This window comes from Chiroxiphia lanceolata, chromosome 5 (assembly GCF_009829145.1).
Source record: "Chiroxiphia lanceolata isolate bChiLan1 chromosome 5, bChiLan1.pri, whole genome shotgun sequence".
NCBI lineage: Eukaryota > Metazoa > Chordata > Aves > Passeriformes > Pipridae > Chiroxiphia > Chiroxiphia lanceolata.
In genome coordinates this window covers 11,507,799-11,533,372 of record NC_045641.1, presented here as the reverse complement: position 1 = coordinate 11,533,372, position 25,574 = coordinate 11,507,799, and the positions used below count along the sequence as shown (strand labels likewise).

Below are 25,574 nucleotides of genomic sequence, written 5' to 3'. Positions count from 1 at the left end.
GGTAGACCAGACACACCTCAGTGACACCATCCTCTCCATGTGCACTCAGCACATGCAGCCCAGGGCTCCTCAGACCTGCTACCCTGGGCACTGTCCATCTCTGGCACAACCTCCTCCACGTAGTGACCTACATGAAAAGTACTTTTTCTGTTTCATTCCAAATGCCCACAGAGCAGCATCCACCCCATGAAAGCCACCAGGTGACCCTCCCAAAAGGAGGTGAGCTGTTGTGTTCATGGTATGAAGGAATTCACACTGGTGTTCTCTTAACAGTAGCATCACAGATACCTTCCAACTTACCACTTTTCAGGTGTATTTACCCTGGGAAAATCAATATGTTTTACCAAGAGCAAAAACATTTGAATATACCATTGTCAATCAATTATTCATTGGGAATATATGTCCCTCCAATTAAAAAAAAAAATTAAAAATTAATAAAATCACCACAAATTCTCACTTCCTCTTCACATCATTCAGTTATTTGTCTCTTCCAGAGAGATTAAAAAAATCTGTTAGCATCTTCCAGTGGTATGCCTACTTTCTCTTCCCCTTCTGTAAATACTGATTCTTATTTTATATGTGGAATAAGATGAAATGTTTCCTCCCCTCGAATAAGGAACTCTACAGAAATGAAGACCTGTATATTACTGAGTGGAATCAGACAGCACCAAATGCAATCAACAGCTAAAATGGTCAAATGGCTCTTCTAAACAAATTAGTGAACTAAATCATGCACTACAGACAGTAGAAATCAGATTCACTAATAACCCTACCAGTTTTAGTTTGTACACTGGAATCCCTGAGGACAAAAGACAGTTGCGATTTTGACTGAGGTCAAGCTGCATTTATTATCAATACAGGATAAGCTTTGGCCTCAGTCCCCAGTGACAGTCCTACAAAGCTCTCTCAGGGCCCCCCAGATCATAAAGTTCTTTGGGGAAACCAACATTGTGCTAAGTATTGAAACCTTATTCTCTTAGAGAAAGTCTCAAGAGGACTATTCTACTTCAGTGATTTCCTGTTCCTTTGTGTACTTTGGAAATCCCAGTCTTGGCATGCTTTTCTCTAGGCCTACACACTCTAGTACCCCAATAGTGAATATTCTATCTCAAAACTTAAGTTTTCTTAATACTCTGTTGTCTGGTTGGCCCATATTTGTAATATACTTTTCAAAAAATTATTAGATGTCCATATTTCCTACTAAGATAAATGATGATACAGAGAAGCAATGAAAAGCCATTTCACTTCAGCTTCATCACGAATGCATTTAAGATCTTGGATATTACAGCTTGCTATCCAAAAACATCAAGCATCCCTAAATCTAGAATCAATAAAATCTAGAATCGTTCAACATTTAATAAAGACAAACTATTAAAACAATTTTAAAAGAATTCCAAAATAGGTCCAATTTTCAGGTGAATCTCAAGTAGGACTGCAAAAACAATTTTCAGTTTCAGGTGGCCTTTGATAAATTTGATTAGGTAAAAGTCTTAATTATCACATACTTTACTTTTCATTTATTATAAGTCTTAATTATCACATACTTTACTTTTCATTTATTATAAGTCTTAATTATCACATACTTTACTTTTCATTTATTATATATTTAAAAATTTCTTGCCTTATTCACAAGGTAAACCTGATACTAATTTTACTGCATTTTGAATTAACCTGTAGTAGCTTCTTGTCACTGCTAAACTTAAGGGTTTATATTAGAACATATGAGAAAGGTCTCATCTGAGAAATTTATAATTAAATCATAAAAATGTTCTTAAGGCTTATACAGCTGCTTGGGAAAATCTACCTATTCATCTGCATCACAGCTGACAGAGGATTTTTAAAACCCAAATCTGACAAGAGGGTTTGAATTTTGCTCAGAATGCAAAAAAATTTGCACATTACTGCTTTGTTCCCAGATTATATCATTATACCAAACTTAAGCAAATACTTCACCTACAAACTGCTTTTTCAGCCACTAAACTTGCAGTTTCTTTTCCAGTTCTTAAGTCAGCTGTGGTGCAGTACTGATCCCTTCTGAATACAGGTTTGCCACAGTAATTTACCATATAGTGTTCAGAAAAAAAACCAAAACATAGCTAAGAGCTTGAGCTTGAGGAAGAGCAATTGAACTTCATAGCATCATCTATCTCAACTGCTCTGTGGGCAGCAGATTACACACAACTGAAGATGATGAAAACTTAGAGTTTTACATGTGAATTAAATGAATATTTGATAAGTTAAGATATCTGTAGTTGAGTAGAAAGATGGAATCAAAGATCACTTCAAGCCAGAGTTCAACATTTCATGCCCCAGAAAAATGAACAAATCCTTCCCATAAACTCCTCATACTGGACATTATGATAAACAATAAACCTGAAATGTAAAGCAGAGATATTTGAGTGCCTGAAAGTTAATATTTTGGTGGATAATAGTTTACCGTGCATTACAGCCAAATATTTTGGTCCTTACTACTCAATATAGGGAATTTAACCTAATTTGAAGGGGATAAGATAAATAATAATTTTATCTATCTTTACTGAAGTCAGATATTGCCTCTGTAAAAGGAGTAATCACAGCCCCCAGCACTTTAACATACAAAGAAGAAAGTGGAACATATTGTGTTTTCATTCTTGTCAATGAATCCAGGGCAACTCCACTGTGGATGTGATCAGGGTGTACAACGTCTTAACTGACAGCAGATTTTGTCCCAAAACCATACATAAACCCCTCAAATATTTATTTTTTTATATTTTTTTTTCATGCAGGTGAATTCTTTTCCTTTAGAAGAATTGCTCTTTCAAGACTATCTAAATAAACTAACCATACTTTTGTAAAAGCACTTTGAGGCAAAAGAAAAGAAAATTATACCCTCTCTTACCTGACATCTGAGAACAATAAACAGCCCCAGTCCTGGCATGTAAGATACCTGACAAGCTACCTAACAAATCCCAAACAGTTCTGCAGTGCATAAAAAAAAAAATCAATATGCTCAGAAAAAAATGCTCAATTTCTTTAATATCAAACAGACAAATCAGAGGAGTAACTTATACTTTTTTCCTTTTCCAAACCACCTTCATTTGGAGTCAAGATTAAAACTTGGTTGTCAAGTGTGGCCTTATCTTTTTCTTGCCTTATTTTGTATGCACCTGGTGCTCACAAATTTTACTGAAATATTGCAATCAGCCTGTAGGATTTGGGCAATTAAAATCCAGCAAACACAGATAAAGAGTTAAGTCTAGTTACCTTTAGTATTGACTCTGAGACTGGGAATTTTATAACTTTCTTTACTTTCAATGCTGCCTCTAACAACCAACATGCGAATGCCCACAAGTATGATACTGGATGAAAATGAAGTGCAAAAGGTTAGAAAAGCAAAGAAATATAATGTAAAATGTAGATTCCTTATATAAATAAATAAAACAGACAAATACCAGAATGATAACAGTGTAGGAGAATAACAAAGCAACACAGATATATATTTTTGGCCAGATATCTTCCAAACTGTTCACATGCCCTCAGGAGAAAAATCTAGTGCAAAGATAAGAATCAAAAACACACTAACTTTTACTACTAGAGTTTGGTTGGAAAGTAAGGAATTAAATCATCTGGAACTGCCCCAGAGTCCAAACATTTGACCCTAAGTATTACATAAATGCTTAAATAAAATCTTCAGCACATGGGCTACCATGGTGAAAAAAGCAGCAGAATGCATTCAGTGAGCATCCTCCTTACCTCTCCCAGCTAGCAAAGAGAAACTATTCCTCTGAAAAATTAATAATAGCATAAAATACACTTCTCAGCTAAGGGAAAGGCCCGTATTTGCTATGCAGCTAAAAAAAAAAAAAAAAAAAAACAAACTAGAAATACACTGTCGAAAAGATCACTGACTTGATCAGAGAATTGTCAAATTGTCTCAAAACTCATATGGAAAATATCTTGAGCCAGTGCATTATATTTAGAGAAAATGAACAAAGAAAAACACACCCTTGAATTAAAATAAAAAAAAAAATTGTAATTTGTATCTTATTTACACAAGATCTGATCCAGCTTTCAGAGTTTACTTTTTAAAGATCAGGTCAATATTGAATAATTAGCAATTACATGTCTCTACGTCATATTAGTATGCTACCCTTACTGCTTCTGCAGACAAATGCATCACAATCATTAATTGAGTTACCCTCAGAACATCCTTCTGAGGAACAGAGGCATTATTAGTTTAATAATCTATATGATTTTATTATCATTGGGGAACTAAGGCAGAGAGACTGAGAAATTTATTTAAGGTTTCTAGAGAATCGGACAGAGTCCAGATCTCCTGAGTGCTTGCCCATTGCCTAATCTACTTATCTATCTTAAAATGTATGTCACTGCACATTTCAAAAACCTCACTGAAAATACTGAAACAACCTGTAGATTTGTCACTTTAAAACAGGTAACAAACACAACACTGATATTATTGTATCTCGGTGTTGTATCAAGTGATATACATGATAAACCACTCTTCTTTTGTCATGTCTATAGTAAAAAGACCCCTTTACATGTACAGCTGCATATGAGCAACTCCAAAAGGGAGCTTTCAAAAAGCAACATACATTTGGTCTGTACAAAAGTCTGTCATGGCATGGCAAGAAGTGGTTGTGCAGCTACCTCCAATCCTTCCTCCATCCACCCAGACATCACCACCAAAGCCCCAGATGGCACCAGCACTGCTCTTCCCTCCCAGCACCAGCTGGACCTGTCAAGCCCACCCTGACACCCCCTGCAGTAGCACCCTGGTTTCCTTCTCCTGGCCACGTGCTGATGAACTGCAGGAGAAACACCTCCACCAGCTGCAAGCTATACACTGTTTTTAAAGCATCACATCACCTGCAATGGATTAATACTGGTTTTAAATTATGGACTCTCTGAAGTCCCTTCTGAATGCTATAATTTTTTTTCTGTTTGTTCTTCTTTTCTTAGGGTTTGGGTTTTTTTGTTTGTTTTGGTTGATTGTTTGGGGGGTTTGGTGGTTGTTTTTTTTTTTTTTTTTTTTGGAGTGGGGCAGAGCTGTTACATCTTTACTCCTTGAGACAGTATGTTTATCAATACTGAGTTCCTCAGGAGCCACATTCATTAAACACCACTGAGTATGCCAACCATACCCAGAGCATGACCAGCAGGTCAGGGAATGTGGTCGTCCCCTTTATTCTGCTCGCATGAGACCCCATCTACAGCACTGTGTCCAGCTCTGGGGTCTCCCACATAAGAAGGACATGGACGTGCTGCAGCAAGTCCAGAGGAGGCCACAAAGATGATCAGAGGGCTGGAGCACCACTCCCATGAGGACAGGCTGAGAGAACTGGGATTGTTCAGACTGGAGACCTTGGAGCACCTTCCAGTCCCTAAAGGGACTACAAGAGAGCTGGAGAGGGACTATAAGGGCATGTACTGACAGGATAAGGGGCAGTGGTTTTAAACGGAAAGAGTTTAGATCAGGTACCAGGAAGAAATTCTTTACAGTGAGGGCAAAGGGAGATTGGAGACATCAGAACAGGTTGCCAAGAGCAATTTTGGATGCTCCATCCCTAGAAGTGTTCAAGGAAAGGTTGGATGGGGCTCTGAGCAACCTGGTGCTGTGGAAGGTGTCCCTGCCCACAGCAGGAGGGCTGGAATGAGATCATCTTTCAGGCTGATTCCACCCCAAGCCATTCTATGATTCTATGATAGCAACAACATAATGCTTCATAGTCATAGTCCTTGGAGGTGTTCAAGAAATGGCTGGATGTGGCACTTCCTGTTGTGGTCTAGCTGAAAAGGTGGTGATCAGTCAAAGGTTGGACTCAATGATCTCAGAGGTCTTTTCCAACCTAAATGATTCTATGATTCTATGATTCTATATATTGAGTGTTCTACGATTTGAGCTATAATATAAAGCATGTATTTAAAACAGAGGGTATAAGTGTGAAAAGCGCTAAGAGTGCCAACATCTTTGAAACACAGTGAGATTATGCACATAACTCCTATCAAATCACAGGATCAAAGACTGTGATAGGAAACAGCATTTATCTGATTGATGCTGAACATACTCCAATCTACCAGTAAGGACCCAAACATACAGACCGATTAGTTGTTCTGGATCTGTTTTAATGCAGTACAGAAAAACTGAACCTCTTTCACTAATAAAATGAAAAAAGTATGTCCTAAACCAGAAAACAGTCAAAATAAAAGAGGATATTTTACATACATAACATGCTTAACAAAATTTGTATGAAAAGGCAGATTTTTAATTTTAATTGGAAATCCTTGATTCTGTTGGTTTAAATCAAATTGTTAATGCTACTGTAACTTAATCGCTTGTGCATTAAACATACAGTTTTTCCAAAGGTTCTCATTATACAGATTCATAAAAATTGGGAGAAACATGGAATTTTTTTAGACCTAGTACATTTATCTCCTCTGTTGATCTGAATTGTATTGTACAGTGAAGGATGACAAACAGCTCTAACGATCTGTTACAATGAGACTTTTCCGCTGATATCTGCATGGTGATTCTGGCTTGTGAGGCAACATGGAGGAGCCTGCCAAGGGCACCGGCTTCTGCTCTGTGCCCAAAACCTGTGGGACGTGCAGTCTGGAAGTGGGAGAGGCACAGCAACAAGCCCATCAATGAGTGAGCCCTTCGGGGCAGCAAGGTGCCTGAGGTGGTGCCAAAGCCTCAGCACTGGGCTCCAACAGTGGGTGGGTACATGCCACAGAGCCAGGGCAGGGTAACACTTCTTTACAACAGTCAGCATGAAGCCCATGGCAGATTCTCCATCTTCAGGCACCAGTCCCACTGGAAGTGATGTTGAAGGAAAGGGCAGAAAGTAAGGATGCAAAGTTCCTCGCTGGAGATGGGTAGCAAGAGCGGTGGGGAGGCAACTGTCCCAGGGCTAAGAGTGTAACTCCCTTCATCTCCCATGGTTTCCAAGCACACGGGCCTGGAATTGTCTCACTGGGGAGAGCAATCCCCCTTCCCTTTTCCATCCCTGTAGTCAGAGTCAGAGCACTGGCTCCAGGCCTCTTCCATTTCCAGCTGGGCTGTAGCACAGCCCCTCCTGCGCATCACAGCCAAGGTTCCAAAGGCAGGACATCTCCAGTTCCCAGTGAAACTTCCCAGCGAAACTTCCCAGCTCTTACACTTGATTCTGCCTTTCGTAAAAAAACAATGGAAGAGTCCTATGCCAGGATATGTTACCTGAAAAGATGGAAACTTCCATGCAGTAGCACCAGCACTACAGACTGACAAATCTTTGTAGCCTGTAAAGCAACTCGATGGAATTACTCAGCAGTCCCTTCCACTCCTACCTTTTTTTTCGCCTTTCCTCAGTTTTCTTTGCTGACCAGATTATTCTTTGTATATATAGTAAGCAATCCTCTCTGAAAAACAATGACAATCCAAAATTTCCTGGTTTCATAAACAATTCTAAGACAGAAACAAATTACAGACATTGCTTGCAGACAGCTTTAGTAAGCAAAACTCAATTATAAACCTTTAAAACACAGCTCTAACACATAGAAATGCAAGATCTGCAAACAGTTGATTGGCAATTCTCCTATAAGAGAAATGCAAACTATTCCACACAGTGCTGTGAACTTGATAGAACTGATATGAAATTTCCCTGAGAAGTTGATATTGGCACATGAAAATAAAGGAAAGCTCAGCAGGACACATGAAATTCATGCATTTCCAATGTAATTCCAAACAGTATATCATAAATCAGCACATCATAAATCAACACGGGCATGTAATTCTTAGGTCTCTTGTTTGACACAAGCAAAGCAGAAAGTGTGTTGTTGTAGGTGTTTTGCAAGCAAACATGATGCCCAGCTGACTGTTAACAGACAAATTTTTTTTGAAGGAAAATAAGCAGAAGGAAGATCTCAAAGCTGACTAATGAAAAAACCCAGGCAGAAGTAGTTATGACCATCTCTGGGCTGGAGCAGTCAGAAGCTACTGTTTGTGTTAGGATGGCACTGGAAATTGGCTGCTCCTATGGGAAGTAGGAGCAGGCCCCAGCAGGCTCTAGAAGCATTATGGGGGATGACAACCACTTCCAGCTGGGCCAGTTGCTGGGCTGCTCCACATGGGAAGCTCCGTTTGGCTCAGATATTTTAAGAAATGTGTACCTGACTCTGAAAGCTACAGAACACCTGCAATTTAGGTTCGCTCAGAAATCTGCAGTTTCCAGCCCTTCAAACCCAAACTCTAAAGTTATATCACCTATAATATTGTTAATCATAGAATAGCATGGGTTGGAAGGGACTTCAAAGATCATCTAGTTCTGACCCCCCTTCCACGGGCAGGGACACCTTCCACTACGCCAGGTTGCTCAGAGCCCCATCCAACCCGGCCTTGAACACTTCCAGGGATGGGGCATCCACAGCTTCTCTGGGCAACCTGTTCCAGTGCCTCAGCACCTTCACAGTAAAGAAGTTCTTCCTCATATCTCATCTAAACCTGCCCTCTTTCAGTTTGAAGCTGTTACTCCTTGTCAACATCATCACTACATGCCCCTGTGAAAAATTCCTCTTCAGGGGTTTCTTTATTTCTTACACAAAATCCCAGATGTGTAAAATACCCTTAGGTGTTAAAGATGGAGCCTCTCTGTTACAGGTCCCTTTTATTTCTGAAGATATGATTTACATACAATTCAAAGCGTTCTGAGCACACAGCCCTTGCAGTGTGCTGGTTAGGGTAGCAAGGGAGAAAAAAAGGGTAGAAAAAATCTGGTATTTGTAAAGTAGTCTATACATTATAATAAAGTGTAACCATCTGATTTACAAAATAATTACTGTGAGTTCAACAGATATGCTCTTCATAACAGGAAAACAAAAATAAAAAAATTAAAGTATAAAGAGGGATCCTTAATTTTCCGATCGGGGTGAAATATCTTGGTTGGAGTTTTTTCCCCTCTTTATTCTGCTGCCCCTCTGAAAACCTCCTGTGTAAATCATACACTGCAGGTTCACCTTCCTTAACTGCAGGTTGTTTCAAGAGACAGCAGTATCTGTAGGTACCAGCCACCGGGGGGGGGGGAATTAGAATGGCTATAGACACACAGAGGTTTGGCTGCTCCTGGATTTGATCAGAAATGGCTTCTCAGCAGTGACACACAGCACTGTTTTTAGGCAAAACATAAATAAACATGTGCATAAACTTTTGATTCAGATCAATGCCACACTAATTCTGTGATCCATCAGATCTTAAAAGATAAACATGATGTGATGGGGTCGTCTTTTGCTAGAAAGGCATCTGAATAGGAACTGGAGAGCTGCAACTAATTGGTGATTGAGAAGATAGGACACTTTTCATCGTGTGTAACCTGTGGCCGGGCAAAGCGGCAGGGAGCACTTGGCTGGCATTTGGTTTCATTTTGTGCTTTTAAAAAATAAAATGGAGAAAGAAGGGAATCTCTCAAATATTAGTTGAGGAATTCCTACTCAAGTGTAGTCCTGCACCAAGGATATTATTATATAGACCTGCTTCACAGGATGGTCTCCAAGTCAGATTATGAGCCCATCCAGGTCACCTGCTTGTAAGTTTGTCTTCAGGGACAGCTTTAGGGTGCCCCACGCAACATTCCCAGAGGGTAAGCTCAAGTTCTGTATCTCCCAGACAGCTATCCACTACTCAGTCATCTCTTTTGGGATGTGGTTGGGCCCAGCATTCCGTGCAGCATCAGCTATCCCATCCTTCTGATAACAGTGGGAGACACGCACGCATGCACAAGAAAAAAATCAGTATTCTACAGTGCAGAATCACCCAGCACCCTTCAAACAGGTGTTTTCACCTCCTGCTATGAGGACACCTGGCATGCCTGAACAGCCTGATCACTGGCTGACTTGAGGACAGCGAAGAGCTGGTGATGGTCCTGGGAGGCGAATGATGCCAGTGCTATTCCATCAAGTACACCTTTTCTTGGACTGTTAAGTCTGGTGTCTGAGCCAAGTCTATCTCACCTCACCAATTCCCTGGTGATACCGGCCACAGAGAACATTACACATTTTCTGCACCAAATTGTTGCATAGTATCACCATGTACTGTGAACCAGCTGCCCCTGCTCATCAGCTGGAGACATCAGCTTTTCAGGGTTTCCTTTGTCCTCAGATCCACCAAAGACTGCACCTGTAAAAAGCCATGATGAATTAATACTGCAAACAGGGCAACAGCATGCTCATGATAAACTTCAGGACCAAAGTCTGAATAATGAAAGGTGCATAATGAAAGGTGCTGTATATCAAACAGGACTACATGGCTGTCAACAGGAGACATGAGTACTTTCAACAGGTCAGATATCCAGAATGAGCTGCACTAGCTTGTGTCAGCTCTATTTAAAAGATCTAGAAGTACTGTGGTACACAGAAAGGGATTAAAAAAGAATTGCAGAACCTCGGCTAGACGTCACCCTTAATGTCATACAACTCCTTTCTCCCGAAAAAGAAGGGTGCATTCAGCAAGACCTAAGTCGTGTTGCTTGTGCAAGGCAAAATCCTGCCCTGACCTCTCACTGATTGCTGCTTTAAACCCCCACTGGCCTCCAGCACTGAAAGAGGAGAACACAGACATCTTCTAGATAATGAAACGTACACTCCAGCAGAACAAGCAAGATATTCCCTTGTACCAGCCTCTCCAAGGGGAGCGGGAGCAAAGAGTTTCCAGTGAGAAATGAGAAACCAATGCCAAAGAGGAGGTGAAAGCACAAAGAGCACCAACAGAGGGACAAAAGCAGAGAGTGACAAAGCATAACCTTTGGTGTAACTGCCACTGCCACGGCCATAAGGGAGACCTGCCTGGGATAACCAGGTGTCCTCATAACATTAGGACAAGCTCACTTCTCCATGATTCCTCAGTAATTTAGAGGGATGTCATCAGACAACTCTAGACCTTAGCCCTAACTTCTTGCAAGTCGGGCTAAATCTAGGATTATGCCAATACACCCACCCAGTTTGGGTCAAAAGATAGCAACATCGGGGCTCTGAAAGAAGCCACCATCCAGAGGAAGCTAATCTGAAGTCTCCCACCATTGTGAAAAGTTAGAGGTTCCCACTGGGTTCTTAATTACTGTTTTGTACATGTCACTCCACAAACCAAACTTTGGCCATGGTAACATATTGTAGGACTTCTCATATTTCCAAAACAAATTAGTAGGGTTTTAAAACAAAAAGACAAATGGGGTGGCTGGGGGAATAAACACCCCAAAAGAAACCCCATGCAAATTATTTATAATTTGCCACTTGTCAGGCAGTGGCTTTAACAGGCCAGAAGAATTTTAATGAATGCCTTATACAGTGTGAATGATGTACCTACATGTCCAATTAGCACTGCAAACAAACATAAATATCTCATTAAAATACATAAATGTATATTACTTTGGTTTCCTATACTTTACCACTTTGAATATATTTCTGAAACGCATTTTATTTTAGAAGACAACACTCCATCACACACTCTCATCTGCAGAGATCTGTGCATGCTTGTGCTTCTTTGTTATTAACAAAGCTTCTGCTTTACAAGGGGTCATGAAATATAAAACAAATACCTTCAAAAATATTTTACTCAAGCAATCAATAGAAATCCTCATTGAACCCCTCATTGAGAGTGTTTTTTTGTGGTTTGTGTGCCTTTACTTGGATGCAGTACCACTTGCACAGACTTTTAAACTACACTGCGGTGTTCTTCACTCTGTTATTGATTGATCTGAGATTTCTGGCAAGTCACTTCACCACTGTGTGGTTCTGTCTTTTCCTATCTATCCGCTGTGGCTAATTACCTTCATAAACCCTTTGGGGCAGTGACTGTTTTTCACTGCCAGCTTGTAGTACCTGTCACCGAGGGATCTTATTTCAGTTGTCTTGACTGACTAATAATAACATTCATGCTGTAAGAGATTAATTTTTTAAATAATAAAATGAAAAAACTAAGCCATTACTTGCAGAAATACAGTACCAGTTCTAAGGATAAACCATATATATTTAGAAACACCATTTCTTCCTAAAAAGCTTGAGAAGCTTTAAATAACATTACAAAAAAGAGAAACAAACAGAACCATAAAAGGACAGTACACAGGATGAAAATATAATCATTGTGATTGTGAAACTCAGCAATTTCCCAAGAGTTTTTAAGAACCATATCGTATAGCTTAGGTCAGGAGACCAAAGATGCAAGGAAGTTTTATGCAGTGCCAGCTTCCTTCCTCACAGTGAAATCACAGAGGTAGCTGAGGACATCAAGGATAACTCCCTGTTGGGGGAGTCTGAATAAGCTCTTTTTGTAAATGATTTTTAGTATCTGAAAGCTATTCAGGTAATCTAATAACAAGAGTAATATTAATGTCTAAAGGGATACAAGTGAGGACTTCTGTTTTAATGTCTCATCCTCCTCACTAGGTGGACAGCAATGTTTAGATTAAGAGGGAGGAATTCTGCAGCTCACTGAAACCAGTTCCTACAGCAATTGGTGACAAAGTTGCTTATTACTTACTAGAAATCTACTTAATATTGACCCAAAAGAACACCATTGGGTCCCAACTGGATTTGCCACTTTTCTAGAAGCAACTGGTACTAATCTAGTCACATGCAGGAGTTGCTTTCTCAGATATGAAAAAAAAAATCTTCAGTTTCTCCAACTTTTACACTCAGAAACATTAATTTTATTACCCTTAAAGCACATGCACAGACTTGAATGCCTATCAAGGCAAAGCAGCTGTTACACTTCTGCAAGTCATATTAAATGTACACAAGCCCCTACACTATTTCACACATATTTAAAGGAGGCATTTTTAAATTTTATGGGTTCATCTGTTCTGACGAGTATCTCAGTACGTAAGTATCACAGGCATAACATAAATACTCAACATAAATATGAATCCAGAAGACCTTTTAATTAATATTTTGTTTTCTGACTTTCAATTAAGCAAACTCAACATCTTGATTTTACTTTATTTTCCCAACAAAACCTCCAGTATCATGATGCATTCTTTTCCTGAAATCTTTTATGCTCTTTTTACTGGAAAATGACCAGAGTGAGTTTTGAAAAAGTTCTTTTTACTGGCTTATCAGAAATTCCAGTAATTCTTCTAGAAGTTTACAGGGCAGAAATTTTCTTCCACATATAATCAAGCAGATAAAATGAAAAGCTAAATTCTTTAAGAAATTTATTCTGTGTACACAGTATAACTGAAGTTTTTTGGATAGGCTTCACTAGCAGTAGCTGTAATAGAAAGACAACAGACCAGTGTTACCAATAAGAGAAGCTTCACATTAGTAAAAACTGGATATATCGTCTTAAATCTAAAAACATTGCTCAACTTTTATTCACCTTCCAGCTTCTATCACCAAGACTGAAATATGACTACTTTGAGTTACAGGTCCTATGTTAAAATGAGACAGAATATTTCCAATAACCAAGGAAGTCATTATGTTAGACTCTAATGTGAACACTTCCTTACATTGCTACAGAATGGAGAGACTCGCGACTTGAAATTGTCATGCTAGTTGTTACAAGAAGGCAGTTTCTCTCACCACAAGTTTTCAGACTTTTTGCATGAGACAACAGGCAGATATAACAAACCCACGTGGAAAGAGAAATCAGAAATACCAGCAAAACCAATTACTGTATGATATACATATATACACACAATGTATGTAATGACTGTAACATAATGAAGACGTCACAGTACACCACCTAATACCGTCAGGAGCAGAGTAGGCATCTCAGCAGACCTGAGCTTCAAGGACAGTTTTGCAAATAAGTAGTGTAGTGGCTGTGCAGGGAAACTGGGGGGTAATTACACTTTACCTAACCAAAGTAGTCAATAGTTTAAACTGAAGAAGTGTTCACCTCCTCCCTCAGTCTGATACAAGAGTTGAGCAGCTGCTGCCTTTCCCACTCCATGAGGATTCCATGATGGGAGCACTTACGTGCTCCATTAGCTTATTAAGCTTGTAAGAGGACTCTGCAACACTTTGAAATATAAAATGCTGTTCCTATAAAAAAAAACAAGGGCAGAAAATTAAAATATAATGGGATTAATCCTTGTTTATACTAACATACAATTTTGGAAGCGTGTGAGAGGCTTATGTGACATTTATTAATGCAGATTTAGCACAAAGAAGGACTTAGTAAGGAAATAACAGAAACTAACACAGTCATTTCATTTCATATTAAAGCACCAGCCATGGGAATGTAACACGATAGAAACTATTCAGTATAACTCATATGGGGTACAAATAGGACCATTCCTCAGTTTTCAGTCTAAGTTTAAGCAAAAAGAAAAGTGTGTGTTATAAGAACTTACATGTGAAATAGATGGCCTGGAATGAGCCTGATGCCCTACTTTTGTTTCCTCTCAGCTTCTGCAGGACAAGTTAGGTGTTGCTTTATGAAATAGCTATATTTTATTAGAAATATGCAGATTAATTCATGATTGGCATGAAGGAAACCAAGCTGGAAGATTCATTTTTTTATTTTATATTACAAAAAGCACCGTAAAATGGGCAATTTCACAAATCATATCACACATTTCATTCTGACAAATGCAAGGACAATGTGAGATATAAAGATACCAAGATTAAACAGATAAGTAATAAAAGACAGCTTGTACCTGTTTGCAGGAAGAATTTCCACTCTGGAATACTAATGTTACATTAACACAGCTACACAATTCACTTGCTAGTATACAGTGTAGAAAATTTTGCCCATTATACTCCTACTACTATTTTCCAGTTGTTCTGCTATGCATCAGCACTACTCATAATGATGAAATCTATTTCTATGGTTTTTTCCTTTTTTTCCCTGCATACTGAGGACACAATATTTTTTTCTGAGGTTTTAAAAACAAACAAACTCGCTATGACTGCAGAGAGTGAGTGATCTTAATTTTGTCCTCAGCATCTGACCTAATAGACTTCCAAAGGAAAACCCTGGCCCCCAGCGTGGTAATCTGGGAACTCTGTGAACCATTTAATAATTCTGGATAATTCAATGAAATGACTGCCATCACTGGCTACAGAAACTACCATATGTTGTCAAGGCTGTGTCACGTATCTCCCAGACCACGGACAATGGGAGATTGTTATTACCAGGCTTTCTCCCATCAGAACAGGCATGATCTGGAACCATGGAATGCCAAAATTTTGTGTCAAAACAAGTTTCTGCATGCTTTCTGAAGCAAACTCGAGCACAGAGGGTAGATATATCTTACAGGCAGAATAAACTAGTTGTTGCTAATGCCAGGCCTAAAAGACACACTACTTGAAAGGTTCAAGGTGAATTCCAGGGACACAGGAAGATGCTTCAGTAGCACAAAAGCTGTGGAGCAGGCAAAAAAGAAAGACATTAGCGGCAGATAGGGTTCCATGGTTTGTAAAGAAGGTGTATGGAGGAGCTCCATGAGGTACACTGATCTGAACCAAGGACGGTTCAAGAGTCAGAAAAATGTCATGTAGAAATCTAAGGAGGCATTACTTCATCTATGGATTTTCTGTGGTAGCAGACACATCCAATTTGTCTTATCTAAAAACCATAAAACACATGTACGTTTGCTTTTTAATTCCATTTTCACATAGTCTTAAACCCCTGAACTCTTGCCCTTGCTTCCCAAGGTGAGAGATCTGAAAAGCGCAGTCATGACTTAAGTGTTTATGGTCCTGCACTGCTTCTGAAGGTCAATGACACCATAACTGTTTCAGTACCAGAGAAGAAGGATGCAGAAAGCGAGCCAGGGAGGTCAAGGTGCTATCTCAGCAGCAAAGGGACACGGCCTGTGGTTCTGGCTGGGTGGTAACTAAATACTACCTGGTAAATCTCCATTTCTGTAGGAAGGTCACACACATATGAAAGTCATCCTATACAAATATTTTCCTCCCTCCCTTCTCAGGCAGCACTACTGTTTCAGCAGTTTCTTAAAGAAACTTGTTCCACAAGCTTTGTGAGAACTTGGGAAAGAAACACAGATGCATTAAGAATAAGTTGTGCTTTCAGATGAAGAAGTGGGAATGCTATTTTTCCCTTTGGAATGAGTTAATTTTGGGTATTTTAGAGGGACAGTTTTGGACCAGCATTCTCCTGGAGAAACTGGATGGTCACAGCTTGGATGGGTGCACTGTTTGCTGGGTAAAAAACTAGCTGGATGGCCAAACCCAGAGAGTTGTAGTGAATGAAGTTACATCCAGCTGGCAGCTGGTCACTAGTGGGGTTCCCCAGGGCTCAGTATTGGGGCCAAGCCTGCTTAATATCTTTATCAAGGCTCTGGAGGAGGGGATCATGGACACTCTCAGTCACTTTGGAGACAACAGTGAGTTGGGCAAGAGCATTCATCTCCTGAAGGGCAGGAAGTCTCTGCAGAGGGATCTGGACAGGCTGGTTCAACACCAATTGTGTGAGGTTCAACATGGCCAAGTGACTTGGGTCACAACAATCCCATGAAGTGCTACAGCCTGAAAGCAAAGTGGCCAAAAAGGTGCACAGAGGAAAAGGCCCTGCAGGTGCTGTTCAACATCCAGCTAAACATGAGCCAGCATGTGCCCACATGGCCAAGATGGCCAATGGAATCCTGGCTTGAATCAACAACAGCGTGGCCATAAGGACCAGGGCAGTGATCATCTCCCCGTGTTCAGCCCTGGTGAGGCCGCACCTCGAATCCTGTGGTCAGTTTTGGGCCCCTCGCTACAGAAAGGACACTGAGGTGCTGGAGCGTGTCCAGAGAAGGGCAACAGAGCTGGTGAAGGGTCTGGAGCACAAGTCTGATGAGGAGCAGCTGATGGAATTGGGGTTGTTCAGCCTGGAGAAAAGGAGGCTAAGGGGAAACCTTATTGCTTTCAATAACTACTTGAAAGAAGGTTGTAGCAAAATGGGAGTTGGTCTCTTCTCTCAAGTAAAAAGCGATAGGACAAGAGTAAATGGGCTCAAGTTGCACCACAGGGTCACGTGATTTAGACTGGATATTAGGAATAATTTCTTCTCTGAAAGCATTGTCAAGCACTGGAACAAACTGCCCAGGGAAAAGATTGAGTCACCAACCCTGGAGATGTCACGCTTAGGGACATCGTTTAGTGGTGGATTGGGTAGTCCACCACAAAGGTCTTTTCCAACCTAAATGATTCTAGATTTCAGCATATGTTGAGGAACTAAGACAGACGTAGGAAACACATGTTTCCTGTGCTGGAGAATCTCCCCCGGGCCGTACATTTCTCTTGAACACAACAGAACATGTGATTTCTAAAACCGGTAATATTGTACTTTAATAATCTCTAATTTTTTTTCCTGGGACTTTCACACAAATTTATTTTCTCCATTTTTTTCCTTGTCTTACTTTCCTTTATCTTGAATTCATGCATTGTGGAAATAATCAAAGACATCCAGGAGAAACATCTGAAGCTGATAAGCAGAGTGAAACAGCATTATTCATATATTACTAATCATAACATATATATGAATGAGAAGACATCTGGTAGTGTTGTGTTGACAGCAACATACCTTTTGATTAGAGTCTGGATTCTAGCAATCTACATGTGCTAAGAGTTCAGGAATAATGTATTTGTAGTTCATTTACACACTGTAGAAAGGATAAATACATGGCAGATACACACAAACAACAGCCTTCTTTCAGCTCAGCTTCTAGTGAAGACTCCAAATTATGGATAGGAGGTTTGAATAAATGAGACTTTTTAGGCTAACATTAAAAGAACATTCAAACTGTAAGTACTGTTTAGAGATTATCAATTACCAACAAGGATTTTAAATCCAGTTTAGGAACACTAAATATTTTCTGTTAAAGCCCTTTCACATCTTCCTTTTCTCCTAAAGCCTTTTAGGATCTTCCTTTTCTCTTGCTTCTGTCTGCCATTCAACTTCCCATTGAGTAGTTTCAGCCTACAGTTAGAAAGCTGTAAAAATGGCCAGAAAACTATAACACCTTCTTACTGGATAGATGAGCTTGGAAAAAAGCTGATTTGTAACAAATTAGGTGTGCTGAAGAGATACTGTTGGGATCACAGCCCCTGTGACTTTAGAAAATTCAGTTAAGGCCAGCACTGCAATGACATTCAGCACAAAACCCGGTGACAGGCACTTTGCTACTGAAATCAATACCTTCCAACCCTGCACTCTAGACTGTGCCTGCTTGGGTAGGCATCTTGTCAATCTTATTACAAAGTTCAATGATTTCTTGCTGCAGAATCATGAGCCATTCTTGGCCACCTGATTGAATGGGTTCAACGTAACTATCATGTATATATATGCATCTAAACTCGTATCAAAAGCATTCTAGAGTAGTACTGTGGCAACACTATACAAATTCTCACACACTCTCAACCTACAGATAATAATTCCTACCGGCCTCAAAAAAAAAAAACCAACCCAGATATACATGTATACTCACATATTTATAAACACCTATGTATGTAAGAAAAAAATGACTCCAGAATGTTAGCACAGTCAAGCAATAGCACTGTGTTCTTTGACCTTTGCCTTGATGCTCCCCGGTAAAAAAAAGTGTAGGATTTTATTTGTTTACACCACCATGAGGAAGAGAACAAGAAACATCTGCTTCTGTAACTATTGCAGCACTTTCCTCTCCATCACCCTTTCTAAATCACAATTGTGACCACCTCCTCCCATAAATCCCCTCTGAAGGAGCACTTTTTCCATGTATACACTATTTCTTGTATACAAAATATGAAGATGAATAATTTATCAACTCCTTCATGTCATGAAAGGAGCTCCTCATCTATAAGGAGCAAGGAGAAGATCAAGAACAGTGAAAGCAAAAGTTCAGAATCCATATCTTTCATGAAATGCTGAATTAATGCAGGTGAGGTTATAGGATGCATCAAATAAGTCAGACACAATTCTACCCCCTCACACCAATACTTTCCTTTGATGTCAACAGTATCAACAGATGGACAAGTGTTAGTGTGAAATGAACTTTGCCATATGCGACTCAACAGAACTAAGCAGAGCACTCTCAATTATTTCATTTCTTCAAGGAAATGATGCACTAACCAAATCATGGCCCCATCCTTTAATGGCACATTTGTAATTCTCAGAGAAGTAAAAAGACTGATGAACATAATTCTACTGCCAGTGAACACAGAGTTCCTGACATGAAACATCACAAGCTCTCTGGAAGAGCTGAAGAATAAAAAGCAAGCTACACGAGTCAGAAATCAGCTTCGATGGTCTTTAAATTAGGATGGACAAGCAGAAGAATGGCGTAAAGTAATGGTAAAAAAAGAACTCTGAATTTAATTTCAAGAGTTAGGAAAATTCTAAGGAGCAAAAATTAGGAAAAAGAAACAGGTCTGAAGTACAGTTTAGCTTCAAATACTATCTATGCATTATATAGCAGAAGTACAACCATGCAGATTTTCAGAGTTCTCTGGGTTTGTTTTTTGCAAGACCCTTGTGATATTTTTAATCTGGAAAATCATGCAGCTTTCTTCTATTGCAAAATACTGTTCTTCTCACGAAGATAATTTTATCCAACTTTCCCATCTTGCAAGATAGTATATATTGACAGTCGGGGACAAAAACTACCAAAAGACAATCTGTATGCATAAAGTGTTTTAATGAACATAGAAGAGAATTATTTATGACTTTAAATAACCAAAGAAATTAGTTTAAAATATAACTATACATAGGAATATGTGTATGAAAAAGTCTGTAGCAAAATACTAACATTTTTAACTAGCTGACACGGCATTTACATGTGCAGGCAAAAACTGTGGAAAACCACAGCATTCCCGTATTTCTCTGTCAAAAGGCTTGTCACAGACTTTTAAAGAAAAAAAAAAATTAAGCCAGGTTTTAATTGCAAAGCTTACGGATGAACCCATTAAGAAAAAACACTACAAGGCTACTAAATCCCTTACTCACAAATCAATGAGTGCTGGGACAGTACCCTCCTGTCCTTTTAGTCTTCACTGGGAAACCACTGTCACAGCTACCAGGAATAAGATGTGGAGGATGCAGGCCTGCAGTCTGCTCAAACTTGGCTGCTCTTGTACCCATCCTAACGAGGCTCCAAATCTTCTCCTGACTGGGAAGACACTTGAAAATATGCCCAAGTCAGCAAAACATTTTAGCATATGCTTACTATTAAGCAAATGATCGGACTGAGAAAATTAAACTGGTTTTAAGTTCCTCCTTACATTATGTGTACTAAATGCCTTTTTTCATAAGGAGCTAAAGTGTTATGCGTTGAAGCCTAAAGTCTGACTATGAGATATCAGAAAGTGTCCACATAAAGTATCAATGTTATTCGTATTTCATATGGTCATATCACTAAATTCTTCTAAAAGTAAATTAAATTGTTTAGTTTGTCAGATCACTTGGTTACATAGTACATCCAAACTATTTTCCTTGATAAGGAGATGTATCAGGCAGCAGCTCCAGGACAAAACCTGTTGCAATGCTCCTGAGTTCTGAAATCCATGTTTTCAGACTGTTCACTGGGATTCTGCTGAGGGTATCTGTGGAAGTTTATAACTCTACAAAGAATAAAGATCCTGGTTTATGCAGTACAACTGAGTGGGCTGTTTCTGCAACCCTTCAAGGAGTGAGTCTGTGCACATCATGGACCTGTGTCGCCCACTGACGAGAATTAATGAAGAAACATACTGTGGATCTGAGACAGCAGTGATGAACAGAGAATGGAACTGGAGACAACATTGCTCCCCATATGACTCTTCCCCATGTGATTACTTATCCAAATAAAGATGCCTGTCCTTAACACTGCTACTTTTACAACTACGCCTCTGTGGGAAGACGACAGTACTTAATCCAAACTGTTCAGCATGTAAAACCAAACACATTCGAAATTCAGAAGTATTCCTTTAAGAAACAGCAGTGTAAGGTTCTTCTCTTCATCAGAGAGAGCAGAAGATCATAATGCACATTTGCAATATGCCCAACTAATCTAACTGCCCTATAAAATTCTCCCATTGGAAGGGATATATTTAAAAAAGCATGGGACTTTGTAGAAGAAATCTTGCCTTCTTTATTTGATGTCAAGGACAGCTTTGCCATTGACTTCAGCTGGATCAAGATTTCATGCCATGTGTTTCAGGAGAATCTCTGTGGTTCTGCCAATAGTAGCACAATAAGTGGCTCACCAAAAAACAAACAAACAACCCAAAACAAACAAAAAGCTAACAAAAAAAAAAAAACAGGAAATAGTCTCCAAGGAATACTTCTTCGTGAATTCTTACAATTAAGGTTAAACAATAATAATGGTTCTTACAGTCTTTTCTTCCCATGCAAAACCAGGCCATAATTTCCTGCATTAAAACCTTACTTATCAGGTGTCACATTTAGGAGAGTTCATGTCGGATCACATCATAGAACTACAAATCAGTTTTTCACGAAGTTTACTTCTCCTAATGCTATACAGCAACTCCTACATTATATGTTTGTTTTTTTAACTCAAGATGTTCAGCTAACATAAAACAGCAATATTTTATCAGACTTTTTTAAAGGAGCATTTTGCCTGGTAATGTGACAAACAATGACATATTTAATTATTTTGAAGAGGGGGTGTTTAATCAAACACAACATAATGAAAAATCATGAAAGCACCTTTATTTTCTGTACTCCAAAACAGCTAAGCTAATTTCTGTAAATTGAATCAGCCATTCCCTGATTTCACCTACAAATGAATTTTCAGTACTGAATTGTCAAAACTTTCAAACAAGAGAAATACTCACAGTCTCTTAAGGATTGCATTATAAATAGTCGTGTCCTACCTCCACAGTTCTCTGACTTCATTCCTAGGCAGCATTGAAGAAGCAGCTACAGTCACATGGTGCATTCAAGGTCATGCTACTCTAATTGACAGAGATATCATTGATAAATTATGCGGAAACAATGATAATGGAGTCATTAACCTTGTTCCAGCACACTAAAGGTGCTTTATAATTAAAGGGAGAACAAAAGTTACAAAAACACATAAAAATTTTATTACCCAGCCTTTTCTCTCCTACATGCTGCTGCAAAGTAGTGTTAGGGAATAGTAATGTTACTGTAGAGCAGATTCCTGCTGCCTGTGCTTTGTCACCGAGGGGTGGAGGGACTACACTGGCTTACGCTTGAAGGAGGAGTCAGGTAGTAAAATGCAAAAACCATTGACTTTTTTTTTTTAAAATATAAAGTTGGATCCAGAAGGCCTCTCCCTTTGGCAAAGTAAAGGAAGATGGTGCACAAGAAAGATCATTCCAGCCAGGAAGTCTTTCTCAGTTCAAGAATCTATGCCGAACTGTTATTTCCAAACACGCAGTCATCTGGCCAGTGCTTTGAGAACTTGCATCAAAATTGTAACCGAAATTCCTCAGATGTATGTAGATACAGACATAAATATTTAAAATTAGGTAAAATTCAGAATTCATCCTTTATGTCTGTCATGGTTTGAGATGGCTATCTCAAAGACATGACAATGTCTCATTCAGAAACTTGCACTAATTCCCAAACTAAAGGCCTGACTAATGTCCCTAATTCACATATGACAGGTAACTTTATTAAGGGTGCACACATTAATGAATCACTGGTGGTTGCTTTGACTTAAAGAGAAATATTAGAAAAAAGTGAGGAAGTGGGACAGAGACTGTTTCATATAGTAACTTAAAGTAACCTTCAATTTGCCTTACTCTAAAGCATCTATAAGATTTCTGGAAAAAAAAAAAAAGTAAGAATTTAAATAACAGACAATTCTACCCTTATCTTCCTGACACTTCCACTGCTGCTTCTCTTTGAATCCTGTTACAGTAAGACCACTCACACTACAATTATTAACAAAAAGAAGAAACTACAGAGCAGGTTTCCTGGTGCTAAGGTACCCAGAGACGGTAATATACTGACAAGACAGAATCCATTACACTCTTTTCTAATCTTCACATTATCACATGAACTATTGTGTCTCCCTGCATTGCCTGACTGTCAAGATATGATCTACAGCATATTGCAGAACTTACCCATAAGGACAAATAGAAAAATCCCAGACCATATCTGTATTTAGAGGTTTGACCTCATGAGATAACAGAATATATCATAAAATACATTCTGAAGACCTGAATGGAAGTCAAATTCTTTTTACTCGTTCTGTCATGTTTGGATAAAATAATAATTGTCATATTCTTCAAGCATTCAGAAATATCACAAATTATGCTTTAAACAATAAACCGCCAATTATCAAATTATACCTAAAGTAAGAGGGACTCTCCTCTGTGTCCTCTGAGCACAGGCTGACGGCTACAGTTGCAGAGCACAAGCGCCTCTGATGTATGGCATCTAAAAACTTCCCACCGCAGAAATTCCCAAGTTTTCAATGGCTGGGCTCGCTGCCCGGCTGGAATGCGTACTTCAGCGATACGCCTACAGCCGCTGCACCACCCATGGCCGAGGAGCACCTACAGACTCGGTTCCCAGAGCAGCTCCTGTACTCCAGAAATGCTGCTGGGGTAGCAGAAACCTCCTCATGAGCGTTCAGAGGAGCTCAACTCAGCACAGTTTAAAGAGGACAGAAACAAACGCGTAAACAGCATCTGTGGCGTCTTTACGGACTTTCCTGGAAATGCATTAACCTTTCAGATTACTTCAAAAATAAACACACACAGAGGGGAGGCAAGAGTAGCCGTTCTCTCCCAAAAGTTTCTTTCTGCCTGTCCTCCCACTTGGCTCTGAGCTTCCCGCTCCCTGGGATTAGCGATCGCTTTCACCACGGATCAAATGAATGACTTTTCCGCTAATGACACTTAAGAGATGCTGAAGCCATCCCTGGGTGCCACCAGGGAACCCGGCGAGAGGTGGCAGCCCCTGACCCCACGCCGAGGTGGCGGGGGCGAGGCGAAGCCAAGGGCAAGCCCCGCTCCGCAGCTGAGCCCGGCGGCCGCTCCGGCCCCACCGACAGCGCCCTCGGCAGCAGCAGCCGGAGGGGCGGCCGAGGCCGTGCCGGGCGGTTCCCCGTCCCCGTGAGACAGGGGCTGCAGGGGGTGCCGCCGCCGCCCCCCGTCCGTCCCCCCCCGGCATGGCGAAGCGCTGTCACTGACGCACATTTAATTCGCCCGGCTGCGGGTACCGCGCAGCGCCGCTCGCATCCTCCCCCCGCCGCCGGGGAGGGGGCGGCTCCGGCGGGGAGGGGGAAAGTCAAACTGCAGCAACAAAGTTGCTCCCCCCCAAGCTCCCCCAGACCTGCCCCGGCCCCCAAGGGGGTGGGCAGAGGGGGAGGGGGGAGCCGTGTCCGCCTTACCTTGTTTGACGCACTTGAGGCGGATGGGGTCCTTGCAGTGCTTGATCACGGCCAGCACATCCCTGATGGTGAGCCCGGCCACGGGGGTCTCGTTCACCTCCAGCAGCAGCTCCTCCGGCACCAACTTGCTGCCGCCCTCATAGGCCACCTTGCCGGGCTTCACCTCCCCCAGGTAGGGGAACTGCCCGTTCTCGGCGCCCCCCTTCAGCTCGAAGCCCAGCTGTCCCTCCGGGTTCCTCACGATCACGATCTCGTGGACTCTGCTCGTCCAGTGGCTTTTCTTCTTCAAGCCCTTGGACATTGCCGTGGGGATGCTCTGCCCGACTCCCTCCCTGCGGTCCGTGCTTCTTCCCTCCCTCCCTCTCTGCCCCCCTCCCCGGGGCAGCCGGGCTCCTCCGGGCAGGCTCGGGGCAGGCGGGAGCGGCCGCCGCTGCTGCGGCCCCGCGGGACTACGAGCTGGGTCGGGGAGCGCCTCTGTGCCCGCTCCGCCCGGCTTTAGCTGATATCCATGGCAGCCGCGGCGGCCGGACCCTGCGCGTGGATGTACTAGTTGTAGAGAAACTGGCAGCGGGGAGGAGGGAGGGAGGAGGGAGGGGACGGCCGCGGCGCGGGGAGGAGGAGGAGGAGGAGGAGGAGGAGGGGTGTCGATGTCGGTGGTGGAGCGAGGCGGGCGCTGCCTCTCCGCTCCCGCCTCGCCTGACCCGGTAGTGAAGGCCGAGAGAGAGGCTGCCTGGCACGGCCGGCAGAAGGCGGAGAGCGGCCCGGGCGGGGGGGGGCGAGGGCGCCCTGGGAGAGGGAGGGAGAGCGGCGACCCCCGCCCGGCCCCGGCCGAGAGGGGGCACCGGGGGAGCGATGGCGCTGCCCTCCGTGGTCAGCGAGCCCCGCTCCGGGCGGGCCGAGCCCCGCACTGACCCCCGGCCAGCGAGCCCCGCACCGGGCGAGCTGAGCCCCCACTGACCCCCGGCCAGCGAGCCCCGCTCCCGGCAGGCTGAGCCCCCGCTGCAGCGGCGAGGGGACCGGCAGCGCCTGGAACCACCCCGGGGGCACCGCATCCGTGCCCCGCGGGGATGGGGGAGCTGCCCGAGAAGGAGCGGAGGAAGGTGTGCGGTCCAGAAGCTCTGCTCGTGGCCAGGAAGGACCGGAGGCAGCCGGGCTTCGGGCGGTGGCTGCAAAACCAAGTGGCAGCTGTTGGCTTCGAGGATCACTGTGTTAGGGGCGTTTGCAGAGCGACTTCACTCGGCTCAGAGATCTCACGCTCAGTTTATTGAGTTATTCATGGGCATTGAGTTGCTGTGGCTGCAGGAAGCCAGAGCT

The 25,574-nt window shown here is 41.7% G+C and overlaps 1 protein-coding gene across 15 annotated transcripts in view; it reads right to left on the bottom strand.

Annotated features, from left to right (window-relative positions):
* MAGI2 (membrane associated guanylate kinase, WW and PDZ domain containing 2) overlaps window positions 1-24,804 on the bottom strand; it is a 718,675-nt gene extending 693,871 nt beyond the window's left edge. For 5 of the 15 annotated variants that reach the window (XM_032689598.1, XM_032689602.1, XM_032689600.1 and 2 more), the window contains exon 1: window positions 24,261-24,801. In XM_032689598.1, coding sequence (XP_032545489.1) covers window positions 24,261-24,561 — 301 coding nt within the window. In that variant the 5' untranslated portion in view covers window positions 24,562-24,801. Of the gene's footprint in view, window positions 1-24,260 lie in introns of all 15 variants that reach the window. The other 10 variants (XM_032689607.1, XM_032689612.1, XM_032689613.1 and 7 more) reach the window with 4 other exon arrangements.
* Between the last annotated feature and the right edge of the window lie 770 nt (window positions 24,805-25,574).